This window comes from Pseudovirgaria hyperparasitica (genome assembly GCF_010093815.1).
Source record: "Pseudovirgaria hyperparasitica strain CBS 121739 unplaced genomic scaffold EJ05scaffold_3, whole genome shotgun sequence".
Classification (NCBI taxonomy): Eukaryota; Fungi; Ascomycota; class Dothideomycetes; order Acrospermales; family Acrospermaceae; genus Pseudovirgaria; species Pseudovirgaria hyperparasitica.
The window spans coordinates 679,956-703,139 of NW_022985551.1; the positions used below are offsets into that span (position 1 = coordinate 679,956).

At 48.7% G+C, this 23,184-nt stretch overlaps 7 protein-coding genes across 7 annotated transcripts; 3 read left to right on the top strand and 4 right to left on the bottom strand.

The window, feature by feature from the left end:
- Positions 1 to 671: 671 nt before the first annotated feature.
- EJ05DRAFT_473458 (uncharacterized protein) lies at positions 672 to 2,231 on the top strand. Its single transcript, XM_033743406.1, has 3 exons — positions 672 to 1,001; positions 1,067 to 1,134; positions 1,354 to 2,231. Exons 1-3 carry the CDS (start codon positions 944 to 946, stop codon positions 1,975 to 1,977), a joined length of 750 nt encoding a protein of 249 aa, XP_033603323.1. The 5' UTR covers positions 672 to 943; the 3' UTR covers positions 1,978 to 2,231.
- EJ05DRAFT_524114 (Piwi-domain-containing protein) lies at positions 2,213 to 6,045 on the bottom strand (the record flags this gene model as incomplete). Its single annotated transcript, XM_033748814.1, has 4 exons — positions 2,213 to 4,848; positions 4,908 to 5,020; positions 5,072 to 5,437; positions 5,782 to 6,045. The coding sequence occupies 4 exons, from the start codon at positions 6,043 to 6,045 to the stop codon at positions 2,415 to 2,417; spliced, it is 3,177 nt and encodes a 1,058-aa protein (XP_033603324.1). The 3' UTR covers positions 2,213 to 2,414.
- A 1,643-nt stretch (positions 6,046 to 7,688) lies between these two features.
- Positions 7,689 to 11,015, bottom strand: EJ05DRAFT_497446 (uncharacterized protein; the record flags this gene model as incomplete). The annotated part of the gene is made up of 5 exons (XM_033746535.1): positions 7,689 to 7,708; positions 7,779 to 8,561; positions 8,611 to 9,646; positions 9,699 to 10,130; positions 10,179 to 11,015. The coding sequence occupies 5 exons, from the start codon at positions 11,013 to 11,015 to the stop codon at positions 7,689 to 7,691; spliced, it is 3,108 nt and encodes a 1,035-aa protein (XP_033603325.1).
- Positions 11,016 to 11,375: 360 nt separating this feature from the next.
- Positions 11,376 to 12,485, top strand: EJ05DRAFT_530669 (UNC-50; the record flags this gene model as incomplete). Its single annotated transcript, XM_033748983.1, has 3 exons — positions 11,376 to 11,757; positions 11,811 to 12,285; positions 12,337 to 12,485. The coding sequence occupies exons 1-3, from the start codon at positions 11,551 to 11,553 to the stop codon at positions 12,483 to 12,485; spliced, it is 831 nt and encodes a 276-aa protein (XP_033603326.1). The 5' UTR covers positions 11,376 to 11,550.
- On the bottom strand, positions 12,339 to 16,317 carry EJ05DRAFT_473462 (initiation factor 2). The gene is made up of 4 exons (XM_033743407.1): positions 15,994 to 16,317; positions 15,817 to 15,924; positions 12,913 to 15,763; positions 12,339 to 12,857 (listed from the first exon to the last, which is right to left on the bottom strand). The coding sequence occupies exons 1-4, from the start codon at positions 15,994 to 15,996 to the stop codon at positions 12,706 to 12,708; spliced, it is 3,114 nt and encodes a 1,037-aa protein (XP_033603327.1). The 5' UTR covers positions 15,997 to 16,317; the 3' UTR covers positions 12,339 to 12,705.
- A 179-nt stretch (positions 16,318 to 16,496) lies between these two features.
- EJ05DRAFT_483315 (TLD-domain-containing protein) lies at positions 16,497 to 17,538 on the top strand (the record flags this gene model as incomplete). The annotated part of the gene is made up of 3 exons (XM_033745239.1): positions 16,497 to 16,976; positions 17,028 to 17,332; positions 17,397 to 17,538. The coding sequence occupies 3 exons, from the start codon at positions 16,497 to 16,499 to the stop codon at positions 17,536 to 17,538; spliced, it is 927 nt and encodes a 308-aa protein (XP_033603328.1).
- A 3,072-nt stretch (positions 17,539 to 20,610) lies between these two features.
- EJ05DRAFT_245093 (uncharacterized protein) lies at positions 20,611 to 21,469 on the bottom strand. The gene is made up of 3 exons (XM_033740100.1): positions 21,249 to 21,469; positions 21,046 to 21,183; positions 20,611 to 20,995 (listed from the first exon to the last, which is right to left on the bottom strand). Exons 1-3 carry the CDS (start codon positions 21,357 to 21,359, stop codon positions 20,762 to 20,764), a joined length of 483 nt encoding a protein of 160 aa, XP_033603329.1. The 5' UTR covers positions 21,360 to 21,469; the 3' UTR covers positions 20,611 to 20,761.
- Positions 21,470 to 23,184: the final 1,715 nt, after the last annotated feature.

Here is a 23,184-nt window from a genome sequence, read left to right on the forward strand (position 1 = left end):
CGATTAAGCACACGCCCTCATACTTGCGATTGCACATGCCATGATTCAAAAGATCACTAAGCTTGACTGCATAATACTCACGGCCCAATACCAGTATATGCAGCTGCAGCATCAAACCAAGTTGCATGTCTAAATATCCAAATATCCGCTATAAGCACGTCTGTAACAAGCGAGCTGTCCGACACACCGAAGAGAACGGACCCTGCATGATACTCACCTTCTGTTCCACACATGCTACTGATGGACACCGACGCACGAGAACGGAGGTGCTGCTGTCTTGGTATCAACCACAACCAGATAAATCGACTTGAGACTGCAAAGATGACGTACGCCGTTGGTTTGTCGTGTGGTGGCATGCCGGGGAGGTCTATCAAATCTCACCACGGCTTTCTCATTGATGGACAGTGGTAAGTCATCAGTGATAATACAGGCGGCTGACTGCGCAGAAGGGCGTGGATTGCTTTGCTTGTAGTCGGTTCTCATGTCGCGTGCTGGGGTTGATGGGTGTAAACAATACAGGCAGGGGGAAGCAGGATAAGGTTCCTTGCTGCCTTAGAGCCTGAGGCCATAATTTGTGATGTAACCACTTTCATTGGTCGCTCGCGGACTCAGTATCTAGGTACAGTGGACCGGACCCTTTCCCCTCGAGCCAGTAGCCCCACCTGCCACCACTACTAGCGAGGGGCATTTTGTCACAGGTCACAACAGACACTGCTCTCTACCACCCTTCCCCTCTTCACATTCCTGTCTTCGAACTTGGCATTGCCCTTCTTGAGCTTCGTAAATTAACGGTATCCTTGACTGATACGCTAGAAAGACATCGTGCAGAGCACCCTACTGTCCGCACACCTTCTGATACCAGATACCCTGCTCACTTGGTCGTACATCATCACACCCTGATACCTCACAACATCCTAGACGTACAATCTACAACGAAACCAGAATGTCCGCCGCACAAGCAAGAGCCCGCGCAGGGAAATACACAAAGCCCAAGAGAGGAGGTCTGTCTACACCCCGCCTTCAACGGCTGCCGTACATAGGGACTTGGCTAATGTTTGCTGCACAGGCGGAAAGAAGTTTAGCCGTGATCTACAGCCACTCAATGCCGATGGAGAGGTTGTAGGCATGTGGGGTGTACGTATATCATATCTTCCTTTCCTATCATACATCTTCCCAGCACCGTACCCGGCATGATACGCGGCAAGACTACTACAGCCCAGCCCGCTTGAACACATGCTTCGACCTTCCAACCCATACCACACATCACCACTGTCCATTGATACACTCGCCGTGCCCTGACCCCAGGTCACATCCCCACCATGCCAACGAATCAAGCTTACTTGTCACATCCAGGTCCGCGACAAGCCCGAAGAGGATGACTCCTCTGAAGAAGAAGAAACCTCCTCAGAGGACGACGGCCCCTCAGGCCCCTCGACGGCCCCCCCAATCGCCGAGATGACACGTGAAGAACGCAAAGCCGCTGCAAAGGCTCGCAAAGAAGCCGCAATCCGTCGCCAAAACGCAAAGCCGGCCGCCCCAGGCGACATGCCAACGGATAGCGAAGAGTCCTCCGAAGAGGAAGACGACGACATGCCTGCAAACCCAAACCATACTGCCAAGGCACGCAGTCAGGCTGCCGCGCCCAAGACTATCGACGAGGAGGAAGATGCAGACAAAGGCAAGGGGGGTGGCAAGAAGCCGGTCGGTGAGCTGAGCAGGAAGGAGCGTGAAGCTATGGAAGCGGCAAGGAAGAAAGCGGCGTATGAGAAGGCCCATCGTGAACTGAAGACAGATGAGGCGCAGGCCGATATGGCGAGGCTGAAGGAGATTCGCGAGAAGCGTGAGGAGGCTGCCGCAAGGAAAAAAGCTGAGGCGGAAGAGAAGGCGGAGGCGGACAAAGCCAAGAAGGAGCAGCTTGCGAGAATGGCGAGAGATGCAGAGAAGAAGAATGCGAAGCGTGGTGGAAAGAAGAAATAGAATTCATTACTCTCCTCATGACTGAGAAGATCATGCCATCACATTACTCTCAGCACCAGTAGTTATCACGGCATATGTCGCGTTTGGTTCGATACAGCATAGACACGGAAAGCATTGACGAATGGATTGTTTCAAATGATCGGAGACCACTCCCATTGACTAAGCTATCTCGTCGGTTCCTGCAGGTAGATATAGTACTGTCCTGCGCCGTGCTCATTCCCAGTCATCAATATAATACAAATGTGATGATAATGTGTCCGATATCGAGTCGACAGACTATGAAAGGAGTGCTTTGTCATTCTGTCAAGACCGATCAACGCCAGGAGCCAGAGCTGCCATCTTTGAGAATCCAACTTAATGTCCGTTTTCACCAATATACCGACCTCCATTTTATTTCCGTTCCTTCCCGTCGATGCAGTACGAAGAGGTCGAGCCCCCTAAATGTACCACATGGAGTACTGCAGACCAGAAGACTGGTTCATTGGAATGAGAGGGGGAACCTCAGTCTGAGTTTTGTCGGAAGCTGAGGAAACACCGGGAGGCTTTGCAGTACCGCCAGCCTGTGTCTCCTTCTTTCCCGACGAGACAGCTGGGGTATTCTCGTGAGCTCGGGCGCGCTGAGATGCCAGATGGGCATAGTAGACAGCAGGGAAGATGGAGACCGGAGTGGTGGAGCGGGCGTACTGGAAACTGTGTTCAAAGATGTACTGTTGAAGCTCCGCGGAGTGGACTCCAGCCTCATTGAGGAGCACATGGTAATGAACAGGCCGAGCGGTTCCCTTAATGGCGGAATGGGCATTGAGGTAGAAATCAAATTCAAATGGATGAGTTACTCCGGTCTCGACCAAAGTACCTGGTTGGGGATTGCCATTCCTGTCTGCCCGAGTCTCAGGGAAGAATCGAATATGATGACGCTTGGAAGCGACAATAACGGTAACTTTAACGTTCGAGTTTGGTGCAACCTTCTTGAAGACTTGCTTCATGTCTCGTACTTCTTGTTCGAGAACATGTGCGTATTGTCCCTCGGATACACCATCGCGGAAATAGAAGACTCGCTGAGGGACTCTTCCACCACCAACGTTTTGAACCCACCAGTTGAACATGCTATACAGATGCTGGTCGAAATTGGAAGTGGTAATCATCTCAACGCGATGGCCGTTGGTGTTGACCTGAGCTGCGTAACGAGTGCATTGAAGGTTCAATGATACCGTGAGCGCTGCATAAGAACCGCCTTGAGAACCCGGAGCAGGATGAGAGACATCAGCACCAATACACATTGTAGGCTGGCCCCAATTCTTCTGGGCGTTCCTCTTCGCCGCGTCGATGTTGGACGGCACGGCCAACGATGTAGCACCTCCGAGCTTGGCGTTGACCTTCATGAGGACGTTGGAGATGTACTGAGGTTTATTCTGCTGGACATGGGAAGCCTGCATTACTTGCGAGGGGATTCCATAGCGGCATTCACAAGACTTCTTGATGCGGTTATAAGTGTCCGCATTTCGGTCGGGGACGATAAAGATCAAGATCTGCGGCTTGACTTGGAACCTGTTGCCGGTAGTATTCCAGATGGTCGTGATCATCTCACCGCCTTGAGCGAGGTTCCCGAGTTCAATTGGTGGTTGTTTGCTTCCAGGGTCAATTCTTCCGCCGTGCTTCTCGTAGATCCTAATGAAGTTTGACATGAATTGTTGGACGGACGTTTTATCAACACCACCACGACCCTGAACGACACAGATACCCCATGACTTGAGAATATTCACGTTTGAGTAAAGGAATTTCAGATCGTCGATGCGCCACCTGCCTTTGGCACACTCCCCACTTCCCACCTTGCCAGACCCAGCGAATTTGAGGTCTGGTGCAGGAAGGACACGAGCCTTGATCCGAGTGGCGTCCGGGTTAATCTTTACGTTGAACTTTATCAAGTACGGGTCGAGATTCCACTTGAGCATATTGACACCATCCTGGATAGCATCCCAACGTTGCCTTGGAAGGGTAACAGCGAACTTGATCATGTTAGAAGTCTGCTTCTCATCAAGCTTGAAGGCATAACGTTGGTTCGGAGGGATCGACAACACATCGAGAGGCAGATAGACATCTTTCTTCGTGGTCTTGATGAGCGGAAGACCGGTGGTCAGTGTGATGTTGTATTTCCTCTTGAAATATTGGGCATACGTGACCCATTCGCGTTTGATAATATCTCCAGCATCGTTGCGTTCAGTCATCTCAAATTTCTTCTCCTGCGCACTCTGAGCAATAAATTTGTCGATGGTGAACAGCTCTGAAGGTCCTCCACGATGGTTGGTAACGACACTGACACGACTGTAACGCTTCAGCTCACGCTTGAGGCGAGACCTGTCCCAGCTATTTTTCTCGTGCGCAAAGTTCGCTTGAAGTTCAGAAGTATTGCGGTACTTCATGACCTGCAAGATAGACATCTCTAGCTTCATTGCTGTCCAGAATGTCCCGTTGGCAACGTCAACATTGACTGCAAGCTTCATTGGCTCAGGACGGTTGACAACACGCATAGAAGAGTAGACACCCTTGAATGCCTCAACGCCATTCCCAAGCTGAATTCGACCTGGAGCATTGCTGGACGGGGGAAAGAAGGACCGCTTGATTTTGGTGTACAACTGGGAGGGATATTCTCTCATTAGGTGGTCTAAAAAGTTGATTGCCTCAAGGCAGTCGCTGTCGAAAGCCACAGCACCTTTGCCATTCATATAATGCTCAAGTGTATCAAACTTCAGGGTTTTAGTCTTTTTGATAAAGACATTGTGCTTGTTGCTTCGGCCACCGGGCCTTACCGTGCGGCCCTGTTCAGCGTCAAGGTCAACAGTGATAGTGAGCATCTCGGCGTGGAGGTCGAGGGACCTTGAAAATACAAGTTAATATCATTTTAGCATAGAGAAGAATGGCACAAATCCACATACCAAGCAAGCTTATTACCATCGAAGAGCCATCCAGCAAGCCTATGCTGGATGGTCTTGGAAGCCCAGACCTTCTTGACGAGGCCGCGTTTCTCATCGCCTTTGTTCACGACGATCTGCACGTGCGCGTCAGTATCGATCAAAGCAACATAAGTAAGTTGACCTACATCATATTGATAGACAGCTTTCGCGGGCATATTTGCAACGCCGAAGCTGTTCAGCTTGACAACACACTCATACCCGTTGCTGTTTAGAACGGGTGGACGTGCAGGTAAAGATCCTGGAGCTTTGAACTGTTCGACATTGTTAATTCTGATATCAAGGTTGCGGAAGGTGTGTTGAGCGCGGGCGGCCATGACTTCAACGCTGGGTAGATAACGTGTAGACAGAGAAAGGATGAAATAAGGGTGGTTTGAAGTGTGATAGGAAAGAAGCAATAAATGCAAGCGATAAAATAGTGTCTGATAATCCAAGATTGTGTTGAGATGATAGAGGGAGCGAAAAGAGAAGGAAATGTGAGGACAGTTGGCTATCTATATGAATATTGACAATGCCGGGTTGAACTCTGCAGAGAAGTCTGATACCTGACAGTTTGCTCATGAGAGCGGTGAATTGGTGAAGGGCGCAATATATTTTGCACACATATTGGCGGGTACGAGATTGAATGCCGGGTAGGATATACTCTCGTACGAGGTAGATATGCTGTCTGAAAAGCCACGCGCTCCATTCCAAAGGCAGATACATACGGTGAAGAATTGATGCGAAGAGAAAGATGTATTGGAGACGGGTGATGAAAAGCATTTGGAGGAATAAAAGGTGTAGAACAAACATCTTGAAACTGTGTAATGATGCAGAATGGACAAGAAAATGGACTTACCCCTCGAGCCAAAGCCCAACCTGCCATGCCAATGGCTTCGGATATGTTACGAACATCGACCGAGGTCGGCGCAGACCGACCAGCAGGTGTTGGTTCCTTCGGCGGACCATCGAAGCGTGGTGGCGAATTTGGAGAAGGGCGTTGGGCACCAGCAGAAGAAGGAGAATCCTGCTGTCCGGCGGTGGTGTTGCTCTGTCGAGTGCCTCTGGTCGAACCACCAGCACCGGCTTCCTTGGCCGCACGTCTCTTGGATGCACCAGCCATTATTGCTAATGGATGATGATGACTATCACCGATGGATCAGCCAGGTGCACACGACACAGATACTGAAGTTTGCGAGCACGGGAGGGCATATGATCTCTGCTGTGCTATAGGATCTGAGGGCTGTACTGACCTTTTGTGGTTTCAGTGGTATGAACGCGGCGCAAAGGAGTCTGAGAAAGCGAAGTGATTGTTATGCTGTAGTATTGTCAGGCTTTGTTCAATTGTTGGGCACCGTTCCCCAAGGAGAATGATGATAGAGGAGTCTAGACCCATGGTTGACGAATGACAATGGTGATGAGTGATTGTGATGATGATGATGATGATGATGATCATTGTGCAAGCCAAGACTTGACATGAAAGGGGACGGAATGGGTTTTTCGAACGCTTGAAATCACAATCTCGCCATGTGAATACATGAAGTGCTTGTGATGAAAGCTTACGTGAAGAGAGAGAGAATACATAAGACCTTTTCCGCACTTCAAGGCGTGAAAAGACTCCCCTCTGGCTGAAAATATGACTTATGACAGAAAGACAGGATCGACCTACCAAGTACGAACGTAGAAAAAACGGTAAAGATTCTTGCTTTCAGATCTCTAGTGTCAGCTCTGAGAGATTTGGTGAAGTAGTGAGTCAATTGTACGGTGTTGATGCTTTTGATCAGGCGAAGATCTCTGAGAATCGAGTGGCGTCGCAATGATGTGACTTTTCAAGGGAATGTGCTTGTAGTAGAGTGGCGGTGATGAGAGAGTTGGTGGAAGGATGAGCGTCGTAACCTTAAGAAGAAGGCCAAGAAAGAGATGGTCGAAGTAGAGTGAGGTGTAGAGAGGAGAGTGGAGACGAGTAAACAGAAGGATGGTAATAGACTCACAGAAATTGCGCACAGACCACTGATGCTGGGCAACGAGGCAAGGGCGGACGTGAACAACGTGGTTTAGGCTGCCACTGCCCATATGATGTGCTCAGCGACAAAGCTGATTTTGTGAGGTGAGTTTGAGACGTGACTATTGCAACAAGAATGCCATAGAAACTGGACGATGTCATTTTTGACTAGACTCCTATTGTCTAGGAAATGGAAATTTAGCTGGCGGCACGATGGCGAGAGCCGAGCAATAGTAAAGTGAGAAAAAGCCCACAGGAACTTGACAGTAGGGAACCCGAATCTGACAGAAAGGATGCATACGGGAACTTCATCTTGACCTCAATGTTCCTGGCGTGCTCTCCCTCGCATCTCTTCAGATCATTTATACTTACATTGTGCGGTCACGAAAGAGTCAGACAGCAATAGTACCCCTGCTGAGTAACATCCACCGCCCTTCAATCACATCAGTCCTTTGGCATACTCACTATTGTCTTCTAGGAAGGAACTGATAGAGAGTTCATATGTTTTCTCTCTATGTATCGCCTACAGTGAGATGTGAAGGAATGTTTCAGACGCCAGATAATGCCACTCATGAAATATTCATGGTATGAGACGTTTACTCCCATTCCCAAACCCTATTACCAAGTGGTGTGCCAACTCCCGTATACGATATAACACAGTTTGCGGAGATGGGCCCAATTGTGTTTAATGTACAATCTCGGCAGTAAGTAGATTATATTTTGTAAGCACGAGCATATGATACATGCGCGGAACATGTGAGGCCTTAGCGTGTGTAGTGGTAGACTGTGCTCACCATCAGTCGTTGCCTCAAAACGGTAGAAAGGATGACCTCAAAGCATAAGATGATACATACCTGGAGGTTGAACATACGATGGAGGAGCTCCGTATGGGAACTGAGGAGCCTGTGATTGTGTAGGTCGTATGTGTTGCATGGCTGACATACTAGGGTGCTGAGTGTTAGCTCGGTTGAGGTCGACATTACCAAGTAGCTCCACCATCTTGCGTGGGTCTAGGACTACTGCCTTGTAATAATGAGCAGCTGGTATAATGCTCAGAAGGAAATTGATTTCCTTAGGCAGAGGCGCCGGGCCCGGAGGCTGTGTCATAGCCATGTTAATGTTTCCATCACTCCTCTGTTGGTTACGCCTCTGAGCGTCCAGACGACGACCGGCAGCACCTTTGAGAGGTGACTCCCCACGAATGAACTTAGCAGGACGCTCAGTGTCAGAGTCGTCTCCCACGAACGGTCGTTTTGGTGAGTTGGTGATGACCTGAGGTTGTACAGCGAGCGCCGCAGGTGGCATTTGAGGAGATCGAACAGAAGGAGGTGCCGGTGCGGAGATAGCAGGCATAACTGAAGATAGAGCTTTCGGACGTACTTGCGTTCCGGGAGAGATAATATGGCGTATAGTTGTTGGGTCGAACTCGTGTTCTGTATACCGGTGAGCGAAGCTGGCGAGTCTTGGGTCTTCGGGGAAAAGTGTGGCCATGCGTTTCTCTAACTGCACGATTTGGCTGAGTTCGCCGTACTGTGATTCGTATTCATGGAAGAATGCGAAAAGAGACTTGGCCTTGTGTACATTTTCCGGTTTGGCTGTCATCCTAGAGACTGTGGTTTCAAAGACTGCTCGGGCGTCTGTAGTTCATGTCAGTGGCCGCCGTGTTTAAGATTTGTCTCCACCTACTTGTGATGTCTCTGGTGTTGATTAAATGCTTCAGATACTCCAAATTAAATAGCTCATCATCTGGGAAAAGCTTCTGTGCCCTTTCGAAGAGCTTGGTGGCTACTGGGTCTTTATAGTGATACTCCATCAGAGCGCTGGTGATCCATATCTCAGCTGTCCATTGACCTCGCGCTCGGGCATCGATAAAGACAGCTCGGAAGCCACCAGGCTTGTCAGAGGTCTTCTTGCCCGTTCCTTTGCCTTGCACACGACGCATTGCCCTCATCAATGCAATCCAGCTGTATGATATTGTTCGTTTGATTACCTTCAATTGAGCGTCACTGCCCCGCTTGATAGCATCTATCTGCACCTGTTGGGCAGTCTTCCAGGCCTCGTGGGCTTTCTTCTGTTCAGCAACATCGTCATCGTCATCGCCATCATCATCTTCGATGGAAATTTCAGGCTCTTCTGCTCGGAACCGCTCTTTAACGGTCTCAATAAGCTGTTGCTGTCGTTTCTTGGCTTTGTCGATGAGCTCATAAAGAGCGTCTAACAATTTATCGTAAGGTGCTCTGATAAGCGAGCCACGTTTGATCTTTGCCTCGTCAGTCTCTTCAGGGAGCGTTGTGAGCTCGACCCGGTCTGCTTTCTTGAAGGCCAGAAGACAGTTCTCGGGGTTGGCTGTTATGCCGTCGTCCAGAAATTTGTTCCCTTCCGCTTCCATATCATTTTGAAAGCACCACTCAGCAGCATCGAACCACATATCAGGCCAGAATCGAAGAGGCATGACAGACTGTCTGTAAGCGTACAGCACCCTAGCCTTATATGCGTCCAAGTCTTCGTCTTTGAGCACCAGAGGATCTTCCTTCTCCCACCTGATCCAATTGCTCCATATCTCAATCTGCCTCGTGTATTCCTCCTCGCCATCGAATCCTTTCATCGGAGGTAGGCGAGGTGTCGTGTTGCGCAGTAGATCTCGGGTGATGTTATCAAGCTGCACGTACGAGCTCCTAGCTGTTACAAAAGCAGGTGAACGTTCTTGTAGAAACTTGCGACCCTTGTATGCATTAGCTCTATTGCCACTGGTTATAACAGATGGCAGAACTTACTGTGACCCTGTTAAGAGTCGTTTCGAATGTATCGTATTGTTTCCAGATATCGTGGAGCTTTTCCGTTGGTATACATACAGCACGCTGATATATCTTCCTGAGAGAGTCCATCTTCTGCTGATCCTGCCACGTAGTGCCACCAACGGTTCCAGGTGCGCTTTTGAGAAACTCAATGTAATCTTGCCACATCTTGCCCGAGTCTTTGTCAATACCCACCTTCCCCAGCGCGTACTCGTAAGCAGAGGTGATGACTTGTCGGGCTTGGCCTGAAGAATCCGACATAAGATTGTTACGACGACGAACGTAGTCAAGGTACATGGACCACATTTCGACGTTCCAAAGCCTTTCGAGAGATATGCTGAAGATCTGTTCCAGGCGCGAGAGCTCCTCTTCCTGCAATTCCATGTGAGCATAAATAAGCCATTGTTCGACCTGCGGGTTTGTCAGTCAATATTTTCCCACCAACGTCAAGCAACGCACCGCCTGTGGAAACTTTTCGAAGAATCGTGTGTAGATTGCTCGTGCATCATCAAGCTTGTTGCGTTTACGATATTCCGCAATCAAGCTTAAATATGCGTCGATGTCGCCTCGTGGGTCTTCCTTAATCCTATCCTCAAGTATACCGATGCGGTCTTGCGGTAAGCGGCCCTTGGGAAAAGAGCTTGGAATGAGTGCAGCTGTATCGGCAGAAGCTGTAGTGGTAGTAGATGGATCGGGAGGTGCAGCAGTTGAGTAGACTTTAGCGGGAGCACTGGTTTCAGCAGGAACAGAGGTAGAGTGAGGGACAGTGTCAGTAACGCCAATAGAAAGAGCACCAGATACATCCTGATCTTGCGCGTTTTGTAAAGGTACATCTGGTTGGGAAAGAGTATTGATAGGAGTTTGAGGAACAGAATGTAGCGCCGTTTCTGGTGCCGCTTCTAGATTGCCCATGCCCTTGTCTCCAACACTTTGTCCCTTTGATAAAGATACTGGTGTCTCATCCTCATCTTCGTCATCATCGTCAACAACGAAACCACCAACTGTCCGTGGCTGCTTCGAAAAAGCAGGCGACTCGGAAGGAGCAGGCGCATGCATGTCTGCAGAGGCGATGGCAGGCGTGGCAGGGCTTTGAGGCATGGAGCCAGACATAGACGTACGATTCGATCCGCTCTCGTCCTCATCATGCGAGTGCTCATTACTTGCAATGAGGCGCGCAGGGTCGTAGTCTTCATCTCCTTCGTTATCAACCGTCTGTTCGTTGTCACCGTTAACATATGCGGGTGTCCCATCCTGCATCGATTGCAGGAAGGCAAGTTCGGCATCTGCGTCAGTCATCGTGAGGTCTTATTAAGCTGAATATAAAGAGATTTGGGACGATGAGTGGCCACGTAGTGGTAGGCAACCTAGAGAGTCGCTAGACAGCGGTTTGGGCGCAAACCAGGCGCGCAGGCCCAAGATGGCGGTGCAAGAGGACCACTTTCGGCAGTAGATAACAACTTTGCAGTAATTGTCGTGATAGAGTGTGTAGATGACGATGGTAGCGGACAGTTCGGTCGACGTGAGAGTCTGCGGTGAGCTGTTTGAGAATGGAAAGTTTGTCCTTGAGCGTACCTATTGTTAGAAAGCTAGCGCGAATCAATTCGCGCCAAGACCGATTGATGCATACAGCTTCGGCACCAACGTCACTTGTCAGGACATACACTCATGGTAAGTGAACAACGTCACAATGAAATAAAACACCCTTATACCGTAGTAACACCTTGGTCACGCGCTGAGAGTCAATCAAAACGCCAGCATATTCAAAGGAAATTCTTGTATCCCCTAGAAGACCGACATACACATCCATCTCCTCACACGATTCTATCCCGACATGAACCCTCACATATCACTCCCACGTCATGGTGAACCTTCAAACTTCGGTGGTGCTCCTCCCAGCAATCAGAGCGAAGGCTTCCGCATGCCTAGATTCTTCAAGCGCCTGTTCAAGTTTCCGCAGATGGACTTCGAGATGGCCATTTGGGAGATGACTAGCTTGATCATAGCACCAAAGAAGGTTTTCAGGTCAATATACTACCATGTGAGACTGCATAGTGTAAATGTTGAAGCGTTGTTCTGACCAAGTCTTGCTAGAAACAAACCAAAAATACATGGCACCGGCCAGATCCATCCTTCACGTACCTTTTGTCTTTCTTCCTCCTCCTCACGTCGTTCGCATGGGGACTCGCATACGCACGTGGTATCACGAACATAGTAGCTATCACCATAATATTCATCGCGATTCACTTCCTGCTCGTGTCTGTCCTTGTGGCTGCTGCGTTATACGTTCTCGTAGGCAAGTTTCTAGGCCCAGGTGTGCCCGGTCTGCCTGGAAAGAGAAGACAGGGGCTCTTCATGCGCCCTGGCGAAGGAGAACAGCTCGAGTATGGGTACTGCTGGGATGTATCCATCAGGGCATTCGTACCGGTGTGGGTATTCCTGTATGTGGTGCAGTTCGTCCTTATGCCGGTAATTGCAAAGGAATTCTGGTTATCGAAGCTTGTTGGGAATTCATTGTATCTGATCGCGTTCGCTTATTACTTCGTTATCTTATTTTTGGGATTCAACGGTGAGTTATGGACCGCTGAGGAAGATGGAAGTGTGGTTAACGTATTAACAGCTCTGCCCTTCCTCCACCACACAGAACTACTCCTTGGACCAGTGCCTGTCATCGCAACTATATGGCTGATCAGTCTCTTCACGACAAACCTACCGAAACACTTCGCGCCAGTGTTATGGGCAGGAGCAGGATTGCGGAAGGACGTATAGACATGAACTGTTGACTATTGATAAAAGTTCTGTGGCTCTGTGCTTATATGGAGTATATCAGCTCTTTCGCATGATCTTTGTCTAATATACTGTACATGAAGTGGGGAAAGTAACATCAATCTTCTGAGGCCGCACATGTGGTGTGATACAATGAGCTAGACAGGGCACGCCACGCAATGCTTATATGTACCTACAATCATGTGACCATCCAAACATAGGCCTACAGCAAGCGTTTCTCGGACTTCTCCTCATAATGCTGGATTACATCGCCAACGAAGAAGTCTTCGAAATTTTCGAAAGAGACACCACATTCAGTCCCCTTTGAAATCTCCTGGACATCTTTTTTGTGGCTCTTCAGCGAGGAAATGGTACCTGCGAAGGTTAACTTGATTTCGATTCAGACTGATAGTTGCGATGAGTGACTTACCGTCGTAGATGATTTCCTGGTTGCGCAGAACTCTGACTTTGCCATCTTTCTTCAGTGTACCCGTACGAACCCTCGAACCAGCGATCAGTATGAACTTTCGACCCCTGATATTGAAGTTGAAAGTCTGCAAAATTTCCGCCTCGCCCGTCACGCGCTGTGTCACCTTCGGTGCGAGCTTCTCACTAACGATGCTCTTCACGTCGTCGACTAGCCGGTAGATAATATTGTGATTCAGTATCCGCACTTTGTTTGCGTCAGCAAGAGCGGCGATGTGACCGGGTGTTTGGGTGTTGAAATTGATGATAGACCCGCCAGCAGTTGCAGCGTGTTCGATGTCGAACTCTGATACCGCACCAACACCAGTCCTGAGTACTTGCGCTTGGACTTCACCATTTCCAATGGCCGAAACCGAATTAAGAATCGCTTCAGCAGAGCCGGATACATCAGCTTTGATAATAAACGGTACGTTGGTTGGACCAGTTGATATTTCTTCTGTTTTAGCATCCTCCGGCTCACCGTCTGGATACTCTTCAGCTCGTCGAGTGGCTTCTTCGTCAGTCGCTTTTTTAGCCGCTTCGGCTCGCCGAGCTTCATTGATGGCTTCCATATCTACAGCGAGTTTGATACGCTCAGCCTTCTCGATACGGTAATCAACTACACTGGTGGCCTTGTGTTCATCTGAAGCTTGAATCACCTCATCTCCAGCTTCGGGTTGCTCGCGCCAACCACCGACTTCAACAGGGGTACCTGGCCCTGCCGATTCAACAACGATACCAGCATCTGTCTTCAGTGATCGCACCCTTGCCCATGTTTGACCCGCAACCAAGACGTCGCCGATGCGAAGAGTACCTTGGCGTACGAGAACAGTAGCAACCTTTCCAGAGGTCTTCGTTGCGGCTTCGATCACCCATCCCTCGACCTGCCTTTGAGGATCCGCACGATGATCGAGCATTTCCGACAAAGTGACAATTGCCTCTTCGAGATCCTCCATCCCTTGACCGGTCTTGCCGCTGACATGGATGGCTTGAACATCACCACCGAAGTCCTCGACTTCCACTCCATTCGCCATGAGATCTCGCTTGACCACTTCGGGGGCGGCTCCTTGCTTGTCCATCTTATTGATCGCAACGATCATAGGCACACCTGCACCCTGCGCATGATTGATAGCTTCGATGGTCTGCGGCTTCACACTATCATCTGCCGCAACAACAAGGACAACAATATCAGTCACATTGGCACCACGTTGGCGCATATCTAAAAATGCAGCATGTCCAGGCGTATCCAAGAAAGTGATGGTTTTCCCCGAGGGCAATGGCACGCTAAAAGCACCGATATGTTGAGTGATCCCTCCGAATTCGCTCTTTACTACCGCCGACTTTCTCAGATAGTCCAATAGTGTTGTCTTGCCGTGATCAACGTGTCCCATGATTGTGACTATCGGGGGTCGTGCTGGGAGATGTGCCTTGTCTTCGGGTTCAGGCAAAGCTTGCAAATCTCTAGCAAACTCATCCTCAACGAGTGGTTGAAAGTTGTATTCCATTGCAATGAGTGACGCGTCTTCCGACGTGAGGATATGGTAATTCTGAACATCTTCGAACCCAAGCTCTTCCATTTTGGTGACGAGGCGATCCACATGAACCCGAAGTGCTGTAGCAAGATTGACAACACTGATGTACTCTGGCAGACTGATCGGTTTCGGTGCTTCCTTCTTGGTCATTTTCTTTTCTTGCCTCGACCTCCGTCTTTCCTCGCGTAGAGCTCGTGCCTCATCCTCTGCTTCTTGCTCATGCTCTATTTGGGTCCTTCTACCCTTGCGTCTCGTGTTCCTAGAATCTCTTGCCCAAGTATCTCCTTCCATGAAAGCGCCGGCAGCCTCCAGACGTCGTCGTTCTCGTCGTTGTCGATAACTCTCCACTGCTCCTGTGGGTTCATTTTCTTCAACAATTCTACCATCCTCTTTGCTTCTATGCGTTGTGGTAGCGGCACCGCTAGTTGAAAACGGACTGAACGTTACGAATTCTGAGTTAGACTTCTTTGGCGTCAGACCAACTGACCCTTCCATGCTACCAGACGGTGGCTCCTTGACCAAAGAGTGGTCTTCAACAGATGTGGCGCTGCCCAATACGCTTCCTCGCTGTTCAGGGTCTCGCCGTCCCAGATCTCGTATCCGTTGTGGTAGGAATGGTGTGTATGATGGACGGAATCTCTCTGCATTTCTCATGACATCGCGGATCGGTTGTTTTTGGATAACTCTTCTAAGCACAGGAGGTCTTGATTCCGCGCTCTCAAGTAGCTTGGAAATATCTTCTGGACTCGGTTTCTTCCGCAGACCTTGCCAGTTAACAGGGACAGGCTCTTTTACTGGCTCGTCCAACGACAGAAGGCGTCCTCGCTCTTCACGTATGATAGGCATTGGGGCCCTTGATTGTATACGAGGAGCATGATGTGTGTTATTGGGTTGTACTCTGAATCTAGGCAGCTCACGATAAGGGCGCCCAGTATAGCTCGTCTGTTGTTGGTCAGAGCGTGCATTCAGATCTTCTTGATTGGTATTGCGCGTCTTGGTCAGAGCAGGATGTATAGCAGGTTGTTGGCGTGTGGCAAGAGGTGACTTTCGCTCCTCTGAAGACAATGCAAAACCACCAAAACATCGTGCTTGGTGCTGCATCATAGCAGACTGAGCTCTAGTGCGCTGTAGCTGTCGTGATCTACATTTCAACTGCCACTTCGCCATATCCACGTTGTGTGAAGCGCCATTATTGGGAGTTGTGGAAGATGTGATGGGTCTGCGCTGCTCTGAAATGACGATGCGGCGATGCTCGCAGAAGACGCAAATATTGCGAGCTGAGCCCTGGTGAGGTTAGCAGTGGGTCATACACTCAGGCCATTGGAGATTTCACTCACTCTGAGGAGTGCATTCTTCTGCATCGTCACAAAGGCCGATCGCTCAGCGCGGAGTCGCACACGCGATGAGTGCGAGTGTTCGAGGTTCCACTCATCCATCCAGATTGACTGCGACCAAAATTAGCGTGTCTTGCGGAACTCGGTAGTCTGCCTCAGGCTGTAACATATATTACTGACCATCGGGATTGTAAGTTTGCGATCTCGACAAAGTCACGGATATGTACTTATCTGAACAGAGGATACTCGCCAAGTGTAAGCCTCTCCGACACTAATCCGTCAGAATTAGAGCCGGGCTATGACTATGAAGCAATACATTCTACGATGGTCACAGCAGCTCGCGTGACCAGACCATTTTGAGATTGTTTTCTTTGACTTAATAATTAAAATCAGCGTTTTTGTAGTTGAATTATCTATGTCTTTATACATCTCAAGCGCGCTCGGATCGTAGTTCGCAGTAATTGTGTCCTGCAGTATGGTGTTAAGGTGCAATCTGGTTTGCCGAAATCCATGGATAGAGGGATGCAGCTAGCTGTGGACCCCAGAAATGTCTATTGAATAGGTGTTCACGTCCCCACTGTTGCTCTAGTAGAGATTCAACTTACACAACACCAATTACTCGACCACTGCAGAATGTACGGGAACTTCGTCGAACGAACCAACTAAAGCATCAATAGCTAACAATGTCGACCGCGCCATCCTTAGACCAGTCAGAGACATCACCAAACCATTCACGAAACTCTACCTCTTCGTACTTTACGTATCCCGTTACATATGCAGTTTCGAGCGTACTAAGGCGACTTTCTACCGATCCAGGACCTACCCAAGTGAATATAGATCGCAGTAGCAGCTTGAAAGATATGGGTAGTGTTTTTAGTCCTCCTAGACGGCATGCATCGCCATTTCAACCTCCACCTCTTACGCCTTTAACACTTCAAGGGTACAAGTCCGGGACGGCAGACTCCGCCAAACTACTCTCGAAGTCGCTCGCTGAAGAGATACGCCTCTTAATGCCACCGAGGCTTCAATTACAGGAGAACTGGTCACTCGCCTACAGCCTCGAGCAGGATGGCGTGAGCCTAGCGACACTTTATAAAAATTGCGATCAATACCGTGGTAGAAGAGGAGGGTACGTGCTCGTCATACGAGATGGCGAAGGAGGCGTGAGTTCATGAGATATCATTAGCGATCTGGGCTGATTGTACATATGACAGGCTTTTGGCGCCTACTTGAGTGATCCACCACACCCTGCTCCTCATTACTTCGGCAATGGTGAATGCTTTCTGTGGAGGGCACATACTTTACCATCTATCCCAACGCTAGCGAATCTACCACCTCCACCTAGCGCAGACACGACCAATGCACAGCGGATGACTACACTGGCACGTCTCAACCCTCCTACATCTGGTCGAAGCGGCACAAGTACGCCTGAGCGAATACGTTTCAAGGCATTTCCCTATAGCGGTATCAATGATTATATGATATTCTGTGAGCAAGATTACTTAAGCGTTGGAGGCGGGTAAGTTATACATCTAGTGATGCTATCCATATCTGAACTTAGGGCGGCTTACAAGCTATGTCAGTGATGGTCATTACGGGCTTTGGTTGAACGACAACTTGGAGCAAGGAATTTCAGATTCGTGCCCTACATTTGGCAATGAGCGATTGAGCGACGAAGGTTCAAAATTTGACGTGCTAGGTGTCGAGCTATGGTTTATTGGCTAGGGGATCTGGAGTACCTGTGATACATTTTTGCGGCATTCTCGGCGTTCGAACATCAATGGTACCATACCATTGCCGGTGGCGTTCAAGCGAGATTCTAGTCTGCTAGAATTGTAGCAGTACCATTTTGGGGGTCACATGTCTTCTCTCCATGTGACATGTAGAGCCGTCCGGTGTAGAAGGATTTGAGCAGATGAAAGGGCTCAAGCCAATGATCAGAATATGCAAGGCCCGACAGCTGCTCTGATAGGTAGGTCAGAAAGATTCAAGAGACATTATATCTTTACCTTCCCCTCCGTGCCATTGCGGATCTGCCATGCATCTGAGAATTCTCAAGAATGCCCCTGGGGAGAAGGCTGCCTACACGACATTCTGTCCTCTGAGCTCGACATTACAAGAATAGCTGAAAAAATAGCTTCAGATCACTTACGATTGGCGACCATTCATCAATTACTTGGAACTCCCGGAATGGGAGATGCAACCCAAGGCCAATTAGTCGTCGTCAGCGAGTTCACGCCACTAGCCTTAAATTCGAGTATTTTGACTGACAAAACATGTTGTAGATTTCATGACGCTGAACTCCTCCGGGTCTTCTCTTCACGTTATCAACAGGTGGGGAGCTGACGTCAATGTATCCTTGTCACTTGCATGAAGACTCTATAGCTCGTTGATAGTCGCATTGAATCTTACTATGATAAGAACATAAAGACTTATTGAAGTCCTATTACTGCCCTGTTCACATCCTTGTGCATTCAGCCGATGCAATCAACCTGTAAGTGACTCGCTCGACCTTTATAGTTCATGGGTCGAATGAATTGCACCCTATAGATCCTGGCTACACACTAAGCTATTCATGCGTATTGTTCTTCCGCCCACTGATATTTTCTGTTATAGGTGTTTATTGATTTGGCAAAGTCGTTTCATGAGCCTGGTAGTGGTCCACAAATCGTGGAACGCTGGTACACCAAATTCGCCATCAGCTCTCCTCAAATTAAGAATCCAACTTTCACGGACAGTGCATTGCATGAAGAGCACTTAAAGGGAGCGCTTGCAGGGGTAGAAATTACTCGATAGACACTATCGGGCAACGGTGCTGTCCGGAGGCCAATCTAGACTTCCCTCCTGTTATCATCCGTCAGGTCCTGATATGCAGAATTCTGTCACAAGGTCTCTACTCCCAGACATTAAGTACTTTGCCGAGCTTGTTAGTGCAGCTTGCGCGTTACAAATATACAGGGTCGCTTTGTGAGATGGCAGTCTTCAACTGGAGGCACAATGATATACTACTCACACGTCCTGCTCAGAGACTCCTTCAGATTCTGTGTGCAGATTAACTATATTTCGTTACCTACATCGTTCAATCTCTGGCTACCGTGACTTAATAAGCTTCTTCAAGATCTACTACTGCTGTCGCTATGCAGACTGATACCTACAGCGTGTTTGGGGTGGGACATTACTACCAGCATATACCGTGCCAGTGGGTGTCAATGAAGTAACATCACCGCTCGATCACTAGTGCCGCATGGCACAACGATAGAGAAATACCCTTTGGAGATGATTAGGTCCCTAAATACAAAGGAAACATTGTTCTCACGCGGGGAAGATCCTTGATATAATGCGATTGGCACAGTTGACAAGGCGTCTTGAACTCAATGACACCTAGTAGTCTGCAGGTTGATATCAGAAACACAACAAGATAAGTCAACGATACCCGATAATGTGGCACGACCGTATCCGAAAGTCTGATCCTGACAATGAAACAGGCGCGCATATCATAGAGTTGGTATCAAAACGTCTATAATTTGAAACGGGTTATCATCGATCACACATCATTTTTTATACTTAAAAAGGCTTCCAAACTAGGAAATCGCTCTCATAATCATATGAGCACAGAAAACCCAGTTTCTTAACGCAATCAGATGTTCTAGCGAGCTAATGCGTACTGGATTCTGGCTTCTCCAGAGCCTAACAATATATCCACATGGGTAATTAGACTAAAAGAAAAGCTTCTCACCTCACAACGGGTCATCATACTAGTATACAACGACTAGTATACTCAAGCCTCAATAGTTCTTAAGACCGACTTATGAGTAGGTGCGCGAAAACGCCATGTCCTCAGAATACATGTCATTCCGTCGATGAGTTGACGGCAGTGTCAAGTCAAGGCTTCTCAAACCATGAATCGCTTGGATCAACTGAATACTGCCGGTGAAAAAGCACTTATAATACAGAATGGTCACCTAGAATTATAACTTATAGCTAAATTTACGTACCATTAATTCAAAGAAATGCTCTTATAGGCGTCCGGGAGCAGGAAATAGTGGAGTACTAGCGCAAGAGAGGGGCCCAGATGCAATCCAGATATATGAAACGTTAGGTTATCGTTCTACCATTGTAACGGCGCCAAATGTAGCCTATGTGAAAGGTAAGATGCCAAACAGATCTAGAATGCATTAAGAGAGAATAGAGACCCCACCTTTTACCCTCTAACATATCTAAAACTACCACGCGGGTAGATGAAAATGATCTTCTAATCTTACAGACGGAGGAGAGTCGCTAAGTCTCCTCCGAGTTACCGAAAAGCTCATTCTTGTGCCCGATGAGGGTCTCCAAATCGATAGCATGGCGCCACTGGCGCGCAACCAAGTCGGACCCAGGATTAACCCAGTCACTCCTATCTTCCGAAGATTCTACACCTGGGTCGGAGAAGATCCCCGGGATGCTAACCCGACGGCGCACGGAAGGGGTGGCTGCCTCTTTCTGGCGCTTGGCCAGAGCCGGTGAGGACGGTGAAATATCATCACGGACGTGACGAAGATCGCATGGTCCACCAACGAGCGCGAGGAACCCAGCCTTGTAAGCAGGGTTGGCTGCGTAAAGCCCTCCTGGCTGTGCCCCCTCAGATGCAGCTGCGCTCCCAGCATCCCAAGCCTTGATGATCTCCTTGAGATCGTCAATGATCAACTCCCGGTCGAGCCGGTGGTGTCTACCCCTTTTGTCTGCCAGAGAGTGTCGCCAGGCGACCTAGTAGCGAAAAGCTGCGGCGGCAACCCCAGCCTCACCACGCAACTTCTTCGCAAGAAGTTTCATAGTCCGAAGAAAGTGATTGGAGTAGTCCTGTGGGGCAAGGGGGACACCTCCAATGTCTCCAGCCTTTGCCTTTTCGTAGCCACCAGGCAGCTCTTCACATGGTAAGAGCTCGTTCGGTATGAAATTTTCAAGGCCTTCAGGCCAGGCAGCATCTATAAGTTGAGTATCGCCATGCGGGCTCGCTGCTGCCTGGGTGGACAATCATCGAATGTCTTCTTAATTTCATTGGGTTGCCGCTGGCGGTGGTCGTGCTTAGGTCTCCTGGGACTTGAGTGTTTGTGTCGTTGGGAGGGACTTGTGCGGCATATGTACCTTCGTATGATCGGGCGGTGACGGTATTAGCCTTCCTTGGAGAAGGGGGTCGTAGTGCCTGGTGCTTGTCAGGGCATATTTTGTCTAACAGAAGAGGGAAAACCTTACAATTGATGGTACAGATGTGGGCTCGAGAGTCCAGTCACTCTCGTAGGACTGATTGGTGTTGTAAAAAGAGCTGTTTCTCTTCCAAGCTTGTTCAAAGTTGGCGTCGTTGAAGGCACACGGGCCAATGGAATAAGTATCCTATCGGATGATAAATAAGTTAGTTGAAGCTTGAGGAATGAAACTGAGTGGGGGCTATTACTGACCGAGTCTATGAGCTGTACACCACTGCTCTGGCCTGCATGATAGGTAGTGACTCCACGAATATCGGTGCGATTTCCGGAGGTGAGAGGCTCATTCGTGGTATACGAAGACATTTTCAAGCTTGGCGATGATTCTGGTGGCTAATGGATCGACCTGGCTTAATAAGAGGAGAGGTAGAATAGCAGTTGGTGAGAAATGAGTATAAGTTTCAGCGCTGAGAGTGCGACGTTGCTGCCCTATTCAGGAAGTTAATGTAGTCGAAGAAAAGATGTCGAAGATCTGAGCTTGGAAGATGATAAAAGAACTCACAGCGTTGATGTGATGCAGAGAGTATCAATAGGTAAGCGTTACGATTGAGCACAGTAACGGCGAGATGAATAGAGAGATAGTTGAAGTTTCTTGGCCGACTAACCAATCAGGGCGTGTCAGGAGATAGTATGCCGGTGAAAGGGCTAAACGGTACTCTGGAGAAGTTACAAGGTGTTCCTTCGAGTGATATAGTAGCAAAGGTGGTCGAATGATAGAGCTTGTGTTGACCGTGGGTCCCCTTCGGTCAAGGTAGATTGAGCAAGACATAAACCCCATGATGTAGCAAGTCAATTCAACAGTATATATTGCTAAAATACAACACGGTTCATTGCATCACGGGCTCTATTACAGGCCTACAAGCAGGTATTCGTGATCTATCAGTATGGGTATTAAGCAAGGTGGCAGGGACAATGAGTCTCACTAGCATGTAATCAATGGAGCATATAATCAGTATAATATGCCTCACAGCTTCATTCAGCGTCCCATCATAATAATCTAAGTGGATCAAAATTACCGTTACACTGTTTGGACTGTCGAAGGTAAATAAGAAAAAATGGTGAAGGTTAGCTCCACTTACGCAGATTCTGACGCATCAAACTTCGCAAAAGCACCAACACAATGAGCACACTCATCGGCAATCGCACCGAGATCAAAATGACAAGAGAGCAGATGGCTGCGGGAATATGTGTACTGTGCCCATATCATGATTTGCGACGCGTCTGCTCAGCTTGACGCTCTATTATCCCCTAATTTCAACCCACGTACGGCACATCGGATTCTTGCAATCGTGACGACAACAAGACGAGATGAAAGCACAAGTGCTGAGGAATAATATGAAATTGAATAGAGGCCAACGTATTTCAGGGTGAAGCGAACAGGTGAGAAAGAACTCTGCAAAACCTGCAAGGTCTGACAAGACTTAACGAGGCGGCATACGCAGAAGCACCTTGACAATGCCTCGCAGTGCACCTACTAGACTCATAGACCTCTACTCTTTTCTTCGTCACTCCTACATTCCAATCCCTTGAATAACCTTCCACTAGACCTCATTGACCGCAGTTAGCAAGATCCGGACTGATTAGGCTATGTGCCGGACCGGCCTATGGTCAAGAAAGACCCAATATCAGGACACACACAAAGACTAGGAAGAGAATGACAAAATGGAAGACAACAGTAAAGAATAAAGCTCAAGTGTAGGGTGACTGAAGAGGAAAGGGAGCAAGTGGGAAGAAAAGTATGGCACTGGGCGCCCGATCGAGACCACACAATATTCGACATTCCAGGAACGGGATGTTGATCTGCGGCGGAGTGAGGAATTCAGATACACATTGAGTGTATGAAAGGCGATTCGCACACGCGCGGAACCTCACTTCCTAGCTCCTCATATTGCTATGCGAAGAGACCTCCCGATCTAAGACCTAGACCTCCATAGCTCCTTATTTCTACACCGGTATACAATGGGGAATTAGTATGGAGTGGGAACAGTAGGCAGAAGGTCTCATACAGAAGCGTAGCGCAACAGCCCTTGAAGAAGACGAATCAAGAGACTTAGGAACCATCTCCACGATGATTGTGAACCTCTGGTCCACGACGCGTTGTAGTCTCACTATTGAGGGGACAAGCATAATA

Excerpts from the sequence above, each read along its gene's own strand:
- EJ05DRAFT_245093 (XM_033740100.1), bottom strand. The coding sequence starts at position 21,359 with ATGTCTTCGTATACCACGAATGAGCCTCTCACCTCCGGAAATCGCACC. Across the intron at positions 21,184-21,248 it reads GTGTACAGCTCATAGACTCG|GATACTTATTCCATTGGCCC; the intron begins GTCAGTAATAGC and ends ATCATCCGATAG. Across the intron at positions 20,996-21,045 it reads CCACATCTGTACCATCAATT|GCACTACGACCCCCTTCTCC; the intron begins GTAAGGTTTTCC and ends GACAAGCACCAG.
- EJ05DRAFT_473458 (XM_033743406.1), top strand. The coding sequence starts at position 944 with ATGTCCGCCGCACAAGCAAGAGCCCGCGCAGGGAAATACACAAAGCCC. Across the intron at positions 1,002-1,066 it reads CACAAAGCCCAAGAGAGGAG|GCGGAAAGAAGTTTAGCCGT; the intron begins GTCTGTCTACAC and ends TTTGCTGCACAG. Across the intron at positions 1,135-1,353 it reads AGGTTGTAGGCATGTGGGGT|GTCCGCGACAAGCCCGAAGA; the intron begins GTACGTATATCA and ends TGTCACATCCAG.
- EJ05DRAFT_473462 (XM_033743407.1), bottom strand. Across the intron at positions 15,764-15,816 it reads AGAAGAATGCACTCCTCAGA|GGCTCAGCTCGCAATATTTG; the intron begins GTGAGTGAAATC and ends TAACCTCACCAG. Across the intron at positions 12,858-12,912 it reads CCAGGAAATCATCTACGACG|GTACCATTTCCTCGCTGAAG; the intron begins GTAAGTCACTCA and ends TAACCTTCGCAG.